At 35.1% G+C, this 10806-nt stretch overlaps 2 protein-coding genes across 7 annotated transcripts; one reads left to right on the top strand and one right to left on the bottom strand.

Moving 5' to 3' along the window:
* Window positions 1–563: 563 nt before the first annotated feature.
* LOC112706489 (AT-rich interactive domain-containing protein 6) lies at window positions 564–5577 on the top strand. Of its 6 annotated transcripts, none has more exons than XM_025757805.3 (14): window positions 564–909; window positions 1006–1475; window positions 1555–1688; window positions 1843–1882; window positions 2163–2215; window positions 2711–2756; window positions 3204–3296; window positions 3561–3689; window positions 3813–3864; window positions 3975–4050; window positions 4627–4693; window positions 4824–4874; window positions 5034–5126; window positions 5276–5577. In XM_025757805.3, the coding sequence occupies exons 2-14, from the start codon at window positions 1116–1118 to the stop codon at window positions 5378–5380; spliced, it is 1299 nt and encodes a 432-aa protein (XP_025613590.1). In that variant the 5' UTR covers window positions 564–909; window positions 1006–1115; the 3' UTR covers window positions 5381–5577. The 6 variants fall into 6 exon arrangements, with proteins under 6 accessions (XP_025613590.1, XP_025613592.1, XP_072056956.1 ...); XM_072200855.1 differs by having other exon boundaries at window positions 576–790; XM_025757806.3 differs by having other exon boundaries at window positions 576–909; window positions 3576–3689.
* A 3079-nt stretch (window positions 5578–8656) lies between these two features.
* LOC112706488 (AT-hook motif nuclear-localized protein 25) lies at window positions 8657–10329 on the bottom strand. The gene has a single exon (XM_025757803.3). It carries the CDS (start codon window positions 9835–9837, stop codon window positions 8845–8847), a length of 993 nt encoding a protein of 330 aa, XP_025613588.1. The 5' UTR covers window positions 9838–10329; the 3' UTR covers window positions 8657–8844.
* Between the last annotated feature and the right edge of the window lie 477 nt (window positions 10330–10806).

Raw genomic sequence — 10806 nt, 5'->3', positions numbered from 1 at the left:
AAGCATATACAGGGGGTTATGAATTGGAATTGGAGAGTCTTTGTTCTTTTTAATTCAGAGGAATGTAAATAGTGTTGCAGATTGTATGGCTAAAGCAGTTGCTTCTGTCACGCACATTCACTTGAATTGGAGCGAACCATGGAGTGAGCTTCAACATCTAATAGATTTAGATATGGACCTAGCCAATTAATTTGATTTTGTCTCTTTCTTTTTCTTTCTTTTCTATTTAGTCACCAAAAAACCAAACAAAAATTTAGTCATTCTTAAGATTATTACATAATATTCTAATGTATTAAATTTTATAAACAAATATAGGAATCTTATATTTCAAGTAATCTCATTCCTAGGCATTATATTTCTATGAATGATATTCTTGGTAATAAAATTTAATTTTTGAACTATACACCCTAGATGTAACCAAGGTGGTGGAGTGAGATAAACAATTAAAGTGAGAAGGATAAATGAAAACGATAATAATAAAAATATTTTATTGAAATAATAATAATAATAATAATAATAATAATAATAATAATAATAATAATCCGTATATAAAATTTCAAAATAATATAATTTGCAACGCAAGCACACAGAATGAAGGATAAGATGGTCTTTTGAGGTGAAAGAAGGTGGAATACAGTGGATCTGTGACGTAGAGCGGTGGTGGTAAGGAGGTGCGTTTTTAAGTTAACCGCCGTTGCGGAGGCTACTTTAGGGTCCCAACTCCCAACTACGAATCCTAAGTGAAGTCTACTGAACCCAACCACCGTTGGGTCAGCTCAGCTCAGCTCAGGTCTGCTTCTTCTTCTTCTTCTTCTTTTCTTCCAATATTCCATGCTTTCACACAAACACGCTCTCTTCATTCAACCAAGCTACATTGTCACTCCCCAAACCCTCGCCAATTCACCTAAGGTACGCTACGCAGCACATCACATTCACATTCACATTCAAGGCCTTGTTTGTTCCCCTTATAAATCGTAAACCGTTTTTCTTTTTTCCTTTTATTAGGGCTTTTAATTCTCGTCTTCTTCTACACCGCGACTCGAATTCCGTTAACACCCTAGCGGCACGATGCTCATGATTTAGTGCTTGAGTGGAGCTCAGGATTCCAGTCACCCATGGAGGATGGCCCCGAGCGGCTAGTTGAGAATTCTCATGAAAATTCAGAAATGGAGGTTGTTGACGATGACGATGCCGCTTTGCAGCGCCAGCACCATTCAGAAGAGGATCAGAATGTGGATTCCAACTCCCCTGCTCAGCTCCAACAGGATCATGTCATGTTCGATCGGCAAAGTGATGACAACAAGAATGCCAATTCTGCTCTTCTTTCTGTGCTAGAGACCAAGACGGATAGTAGTAACACGCGCCATGAGAATCGCTTTCAAGATCTTAAAGTCCATTCGCACCATGAATTGCTCACTCCGAAGCCTAAAGAGAGGAATGTTAGGGAAATGAAAAACGTGCTCCATGATACTGAGGTAATTTTAGCTAGAATACTTGGGTTGCTCATTCATTATAAGTTTCAAAGATTGTATTTGTCTTTGTTTTTACCTGCAGATGACTGATTATGATGAGTCTGGTTCGTACTCCGAACGAGAAGCATTTATGAGAGAGCTGGAGAGTTTCTATAGAGAGAGATCCTTGGAGTTCAAGCCTCCTAAGTTTTATGGAGAGCCACTAAATTGCCTCAAGTGCGTAACATATCTTTTCCAACTCATTGGAATAATCCATATCTTAATGGCATTGTAAAATCATGCTTGGCCTGCTCCTCCTATGTACATACTAGCTTTTGTTGTTTTTCTCACCATTCTGTTGGTTGATTTCTTACGTTATCATGGTTTGTAGGTTATGGAGAGCTGTCATCAAACTTGGTGGCTACGATGTGGTATGGATCCATCTCCTACATTAGTAGTCATACTTCGTCATTTTTTTGCTTGTTGTTGGTCATCCCCATCGTTCTCACATTCTAATGCTCTTTAATATTGCTGTCTATATAGTAAACTTCAAACCAAGGCTGCCTTTTACTACTATTCTTCCAGTGTCACAATCTTATCCATGCCTTTTCTACAACATATGATTATTGATGACATGTTTTGTGCCTTTCTTTTTTTAATTAATCATTCTAATGGGTGACAGAACTAATCTAACCTACTCTTTTTATGCAGGTAACTGGATCCAAGTTGTGGCGGCAAGTAGGAGAGTCTTTCCATCCACCCAAGTAAGTCTGTTGTTTTATAGTTTTGTGGCAGGATAGGGAATAGGGCATTGTGTTCCTTAAATTGACTAATTTCTTTTTGTCACTTGTGCATCATCTTCTATCAGCCAGAGCATCATATACTGAGTTTAGTTTTCACGGATTGTGTATGAAATACTTCAATCTTACATCATGGGTTGATTGATATGTATTTGGAAGGAAAGAAATGAAAATTTGCCTGATTATATATATGATTGTAATAAAAGAGTGTCGGAGCATGCTCACCTCTTGTGTCTTCAGTGTTCCCTGTATCTTACTATGCCTGCATAGCCCCACAGCTGGCTTTTGTGCTGTTTACTACAGTTATAAATACCATATGAGCAATATGTCGTTTGTTGCAGCTGCTTGTTAGCATTAGCATATTAGCATAAATAGTTTTAAGAGATAAATAGCCTTCAAGAATTCATCTCAACGCCATATCCTTTGCTCATTGGGACATTGAATACATTTCTCTCGCAGGACTTGCACTACAGTCTCATGGACGTTTAGAATCTTTTATGAGAAGGTAATGTTCATTTTTTCAAGGAATTTTGCATAATAAATAGCTGTCATCTCTAATTATTGGTAAGACTGCATGTTTAATATTTCAAGCATTCATGAATTTGATAGAATTTCTAGCTATTGTTGATACCAAAATAGACTACATTTTAACAAGACATCTGATGACACATATATCATTTTTTGTTTGAATTGTTGTCTACTTCATTGTCTCCCACTCTTTAAATGTAAAAGAAACTAATCTGTATCCTGTCTCTTGTTCACCTTACCATCACATTAGCTGTCGTTGTCACAGGACTTCTCCAATACAAATGAAACTAAACAGAGTTACCATTATGTATCCTTTACTGCCTTGTGCCATTCCCATGTCACTTCTGAGTTCTGATACCTTTTCTATGCAACTTGCATGATCTGTTGATCTACTTTATTCCTGATGTTTTTTCAATTATGTCAGGCACTTTTAGAGTATGAAAAGTATAAGAGAGAAATTGGGGAGCTACAGCTCCCTGTTGGATCATTTCATCAATCTTCAAGTGTGGAAAAAGAGGTTTGTATTTTATTTTATTTTATTTTATTTTTTGCTAGTTCTTAATTGCAAACTACCTTTTGTTTTCCTTTTGCCAAGCCATGGGCCTAATAAGTTATGAAACTGACTAAGCTTGTTCTTTTTCCTTAATTATATTGTATCTTACAAGAGACTCAAGTTGGCATGTGAAGCAATTGTGCTTCATATAAATGGGTTTGAACAAAATAGCTGCTTACCTGATAAGACATTGTTCATATATATAGCTATAATAATTTAATTTTGCAGACTGCTGTTTACCAGGCTCCAGGCTCTGGCTCTGGCAGGGCACGAAGGGATGCGGCAGCACGTGCAATGCAAGGTTGGCATGCCCAGCGCCTTCTTGGATATGGTGAGGTTGCTGAGCCAGTTATTAAGGTCTGTTGAGACCTATAAACTTTGCATTCTTATTTGTTGTGTATTTGTGTATATAGTTATATATATATGAATGTTTTATGGCAATTGTTTTATCATTAGAACTTGTGTAATTCTCTTGCATAGGATAAGAACTCCAATTCTACTCCGAAACGAGAAAAGAACCTCAAAAGTATTGGTATGCTCTCTATATGCATGATAAATCATTATTTGTTTATTTTCTTAACAACATACCCAATTGTTATTCAAATTGATTTTGAGCTCCTTCTACATGATTTGATGAATTAGGTATGCTAAATAAACACAGGACACCATCTGTTCTTGAGCATGCTGGGAAAGCTGCAAATATTGAAGGAGATAGACAGTTAAGTTTCTTGTCTTTTGAATTGATTGATATATAGTCTTTTCCATATATAGTCATTATTTTTGTGTCACTGTTCGGCCTTATCCATCCATGATCTTTGTTCATGTTAGTAGCAAGTGCCTAAAGTTCTCTCTTTAATAACTTCTAATATTGATATCTTTTTATAAAATATAAGATGTTGATTAAAAGTACTTTTGTTATTACAGAATAAACAGATACCATTTTTCTACTAGATTTCTTGGTTTACACCTTTACATAACAATAAAATAAAGAATTAACAATACAACACAATTCAGTGTGTCACAGTCAAACTACCCTGCCCATATCTTGAGACTTCTCCCTTCATGGTATTGTAAACCCCTCGTTCCCCAAGGTTTCTATATCTATGTCCTTCTTCATGGAAGGTTTTGTTAACTTGAAGCAACAGACTAGTAAAATTTTACCCTTTGGCATTTACTATTACTGCTGATTTCTTTATCAGTTTAACCATTTATAATTTGTAGTATCTACTTTGAAGCCAAAAAAGATATGTATGCATTTCATTCAAGTTTGTGACTAATGATTTTCATCTGGCAGATTGGTCACGGCAGTTGTAGATGTTGGACCCCCAGCAGACTGGGTGAAGGTCAATGTGCGAGAAACTGTAAGTCGGTTTCCTTTTTTATTCTTCGACTATCCCTGTCCTTTTGACAGTCACTTGCCTGATTTTCTCTCCCTTCTGAAGTAAATAGATAAATAAATGAACATGGAATGTTTGTTGTATCTATGTACAGAAGGATTGTTTTGAGGTTTATGCACTAGTTCCTGGACTCCTTCGCGAGGAGGTAATCGCTTTGGTTCTTTGTCTGTAAACGCTAAACAATAAATAGCAGTACCATGATATCATGTAAAATGAGTATTTCGTTTCCACTTATCGAAATTGTCTATTGCCTGTTTATTTGGTGTAAATTTTAACTGCTAACTAGATTTAAACCAATCCGCAGGTGCGAGTCCAATCTGATCCAGTTGGTCGTCTAGTTATAACTGGTCTCCCAGAACATGTTGACAATCCATGGGGAATCACCCCTTTCAAGAAGGTGAATCTTATGTATCCATAACAGAGTCTAGACATAATTCTATTTTCGGGCGAATACCTTAATGGTGACAGTAGTAGTAAAAGTTATAATGCTAGTACGGCAATATTTTAATTAACTTCTTCACTTTAAATATTTGTTTCTTGTTCCAGGTTGTGAACTTACCTGCAAGAATTGATCCGCTTCAGACATCTGCTGTAGTTAGTTTGCATGGCCGACTGTTTGTACGTGTTCCCTTTGAGCAGGGAGCTGTGTAACTTTTCTCCTTTCATTGGTTGGCTTCTTGAAGTTCATCACTCAGGACTTGAAATGTGCTCTACAACCAGGGCATCACTATGTATGGAATAGCGGAAACTGCCACCCAACTGTTATTATTGTTTTTTCATTTTTATTTTTATTTTTACTGTTAAATTACATTTTCACGGATGCAATATATATGCTTTGATTATCTTCATATCCTGTGCGCAAGTACAATTGCCTGTTCATACTTTATTTTGCGCTGCAGCATCATTAGTAGTGAGTGGTTAAAGAACTCCTGCAAAGACCAAAAGCGCGTTCTTAAGGAAGTTTTATAGGTTTTTAGGATTCGCAACTCTACATACTATAGAAGAGTTTAAAATTCCACAAAAAGAACAGATTATTTGTGTTTGATGTAAATATTTGTATGAAAACATTTTCATGCAAATATAATAGCTAAAAATTATTAAATGGTTTGTATATCTAACAAACTTATTTAACATATAATATATATTTATATTAGTTTTAATTTTTACATAAAGACATATTTCTATAAATATTTAGTTATGTTTAAAACATTAATAATCCTAAATAATTATACAATAGTGGGGCTTAACATATAATGAGCATTTTTTGGATTAAAATTGTAAATAAAAAATTTGGTCACTATAGAATATCTGGGTTTTTGTTTTGGTACTTAAAAATTTTCTTTAGTAAAATTTAGATTTTTTTTTTAATTTAATTGTTGGTGTTAGTTTGTGAAGATAATGGATGGCAAACTAAAATGTTGATATAGCAAGATGTGCTATATTAACATTTAACTTGTTATGTTAGCAATTAACAAAATGGGTATTTTATGGGGACCAAAATCTAGCGCTAGCAATTAAAACAAGAACGAATATTTTATAAGGACCAAAAACGTTTTAATTTTACTGGTATCAAACTCAAATGAAAAATTTTATAGGGATTAAAATATAAAACGGATATTTTATTATAGGAATACAAAACTTAATTAAACCTATTTATTTTCTAGTTTAAGATTCTAACATAATTTTAATAGTAGCGAGGGTTCAAACTTCAAAGTTCAAAATCTCACAAAATAAATATACTTTTTAGGGTTTCATTCAATTCTCTGAATTATTTATCTAGAGTTTAAAATTCTAAATAATTTTATGCTTTACAAAAGAAATTCTGTTTTAGGATTTAAAATCCCAAGTTATATATTTTTTAGTATGTGAAATATAAATAATTTTGTAGTAATGGGGTTTTCAAACCCCTACAAAAGGAGCAAAATCTTTTAGGATTTTAATATCATAAATTTATGTGTTTTTTCATGATTTGAAAGTCTAAATAATTTCATAACAACTAAATGTTCAAAATTTTAACAAAATTAATATAATCTTTTAAAGTTTAAAACATTAGTTTATATAATTTTTAAATTTGAAACTTCAAATTTCATAGTGGAGAGTCAAATTAAAACTCTCTAATATATAGAGAAATGATATTTACACTATTTTTTTTGTATATTCTGTTTTAGATTAAGCTCTTCTAAAGTAAAACAGTGAAAGCTTAAGCATACTTAAATAAAAATAGTAAACCTTTTTTTTTTTTTGTCTTCTTTCATTTCGTGTCAATCATTTAACATCAAAATTGAAAGGTGTGATATAGGAGAGGTGTACACAAACATAATGCTATAACATTCCTTTTATAATATATATAGACTTCAAAAATCTTGTTATGAACTTCAATATTAGTGCAGTAATTTAGTAGTAGGTATAATTAGTCATAATCAAAATTTCAACATGTATTACTATACAAATGAACTAATATCAGACCACGTAATAGCTTTGCTCCTTAACCAGGCAAAAGAAAAGACAAGCCCAAAATGATTTAGTATTTCCAAGAAAAGTAAAAAACAAATGCTAACCTACATAATACTGCCTATTCCCAAATTGTTGACAGTGAATATAGATGTCTATTGCATGCATCACTTTTTAGGTTCCTTTCTTTTTTCTTGCTACTCAATTAGTGGAAGTATATGAAGGCCAAAATTAAAGCATGCTATGCTGATTAAGGAGTACCTTGTGAATATAACATTTGTCTATGCCATGCGTATGTGTGTGTCTACACTCTGCACAACACATACATGGCAAATATAATTAACTAATATTCTTTGTAAAACTGAAATTCAGACAGCAATCTTGGGGACATGAATGAAATGAAAATCTAAAAAGCTCAACCTTTAACTAACCAGTTTCGATCAGGACATAATAAAATAAACCATTTAAAGAAATAAGATGAGATGCATATTCATTCCCAGTTCCAAGAATATATTTTTATACTCTACTCAAATTTCAATGTCACAGGCAGCTCCAATAATTCCTCGGTTTTCTTTTCCTCCAGAGGTTACAGTATGCAAATGAGTTAAGTGGTTGTTTCTCTCGGGAAAACAAACCCATCCACTATGCAAAATAGTTTTAATAAATGCGAAACGTTAAAATAAAATATAAAATAGACGTAAGGAAAACAATAGTATAATGAGATAATTCTGTGGTGTAGTATAAGTAGTAACTGACAGAAGAAAGTTCTTCAATGCAAATTAAGGGTGCAAGTCTTAGCCTTAAGACTTAATTTAGTCAAACTTTCAGTTGGAAGTTCTACTATACCTTGCTTCCCAAAGTAGAGAATATAACAGTATAGCAAGAACTAGGGTTACGTTTTTGGTGCAAAGAGGAACATGCTTTTCCGTTGGTGCTTTAGAGCATCAACGCAAAGCACATGGAATCAACAAATTAATAAATCTGCAATTTGAGGTTTCAGTGCTTCCTGATCTTATAACCTAACTGAACAAGTGCGATGATTAATTATTAGTTACACACTTACACTTAATTATACGACCTATCTAGTAGGGCATATAATAGAGTTATCAACAAATTAATATTATTATAGTATCATTAGAAATAAAATAATATTGTCCGTGCCTGTTTAGAGGCGTCTAAATTAAAATTAAACTGAAAACCATAATCAATTAAACAAAAACTAACAAAGATAGATGATGGAGAAGCCACTATATGATTGATTCTTCATCAGGAGACAAACCAGCGGCGCTGTGGGACTAAGTTCTCAATATTATAATAACAATCATAAGATGCACATAAAATAATACTCCTGTCTCAATACTTAAATATATATGATGATTATAAGATTCTTTTATTTAATTTTTAATAAATAAACTAGCAAGCTGAGATCAGAAATTAATTAAGGTCAAAGATATAAAATATTGGGAAGCATTTAAGTACCAGAAATTAAACTCAGAATTGAAAGGGGGAAACACAGTAACTCACACAGATTCATGATCAGGTTAAATTATTTAACCTACTTAATTTTACATGTGTTCCAAATCACATGTATATTGTTCCACCACAATACTATATATTAATAGAAATATATAGATATAGATATACATATACATATAAGTTATTAGCTAGAACGGTGGAGGCTTGATCGCCGCTGCTGCACTTGCACCTGCACCACCACCACCGCCCCATCCAAATAGATCGCCGCCGCTGGGAAGCGACAAGGGATAGCCGCTTCTGCCGTTCAAACCCCTTCCTCCACCACCAACACCTGCAGCCGAATTGAAGAAAGAAACAGCGCGACCACCACTGCTGGCGCCGTCGGCGATCTGGCCAGTTACGCCAGAGGATTGCGATGCTGCAGGTTGTCGTTGGTGATTGAAGTGGTCATCGTCCTCACGAGGATCATCATCGTCCAAATTCAAAGGCAATCTCTCAAACATTGCATTTGCAAACGAAGCAGCCATCAGAACCACAACAGCTGAAGCCACAAGAGGAGCCACCACGTTCCCCCCGACCACCTGCCCTTGCCCGCCGGACAGGTACACCGAAATCCCTCCGGATCCAGGTGGAGCAGGCGGCGGGAGAATTGTCCCGGTGATGGAGAGGATCTCGAAGGTTCCGTGAAGGGTTACGACTGTGCCTCCAGGCTGGCGAAGCGTAACGTTAGCGAGGGTGCCAGTGCCGCTGAGGACGCAAACGCCTCTCCCCCTCCGGCGAGCGTAGGTGGAGAGTGCGTCGAGGAGCTCCGCCCCGGCGGAGACCTCAAGCACGTGACAGCGGAGTGCATTGGGGCTGTCCCGCGTGACTACGATAGGCGGTTTGGGCTTGTTCTTGGATCCTGCTGGACGGCCCCTCGGACGGCGCCCAGTTGAGGGTTCAGCGGATACTCCTCCGCTTCTTGAACCACCAGCAGCATCACCGTCAGCTTCAGCAGGTGCAGGAGGAGGAGGAGAGTCGAATTGTTGTTGGTGGTGGTGGTGATGCGTTAAGGGGTTGTTGTTGTTGTTGTTGTTGTTAGGGGTTTGGAGGTGGAGATTGAAAAGATGTGGAACAAAGCGCCCTAAATTGAAGTGATCTCTTCCTTCGTTATTGTTATTGTTGGTGCTGAACCCTGCCATACCCTCATCACTGCTACTTCTCTCCCACCACTTGTTTGCCAGCTTGCAAGAAGACGATGCCCTAGCAATTTCCAGCCATCTCAACAATTCTCATTAATCGATGGAAGGATTTTCTATTTCTATATGTATTCTTATTCTTATTCTTATTTATTGGGTAACGAAAGCGTGTGCGTGTCCGAAGGGAAGTATGAAATGAAACTGCAGGGTTTTGAGGATGAAATGGTGGAAATGGGGAAAGAAGCAAACAAATTGGCATTACCAAAGGTTTTGTATTCCCTGGCCAGCACAATCACATTCACACTATGACCTCACCCTCACTACTCTTCACGCTCACTCCGCAGCGCGTTACATTTCTCATCACCACCATTACGATTAATCACGCTTAAGAATCCACTGTATTACTGTGATTAATTAATTGACTTCGATGGCAAATCATTTTTCATACATGTCCCCTCACGCCACTCCCGTTCTCTCTACATACTATGCTTTATTTTCCTCGCTCGCCCGCTTAGCTTTCCATCACATTATACTGGACTAACTTTTTTTTTTTATTTCGGGAATTTATTTATTTATTCAATAGCGTATGGTATTAGTTGATTAGAAAATTGTGTTAAGACCATTCAAGTTTATTGTTTTTGTCTATCGGTTAGTTATTAATATAATATGTGGGTAGATTACTAAACTAAAAAAGCTAATTTAAAAAAATTGAATTGATGACTAAATAATAACTAAAAATAATAAATTTTAATAATATTTTAATATTTTTTTATAAACACAAAAATATTATTAGTATATTAAATTAGTTGTATTTATGTATAAATATATTTATAATTTAATTTATTTTTATTATATATTTTATATTTTAATATATTTTATATTAATAATTAATTTTAATGCATATTTAATTAATATAGTTGAATAATTTATATAATTTTTATGGCTAGGAGGAAATAAAGTATGGACGATGAT

This window comes from Arachis hypogaea, chromosome 8 (assembly GCF_003086295.3).
Source record: "Arachis hypogaea cultivar Tifrunner chromosome 8, arahy.Tifrunner.gnm2.J5K5, whole genome shotgun sequence".
NCBI lineage: Eukaryota > Viridiplantae > Streptophyta > Magnoliopsida > Fabales > Fabaceae > Arachis > Arachis hypogaea.
The sequence above is the reverse complement of the archived record's forward strand: the minus strand, read 5'-3'. Positions and strand labels throughout refer to the sequence as shown.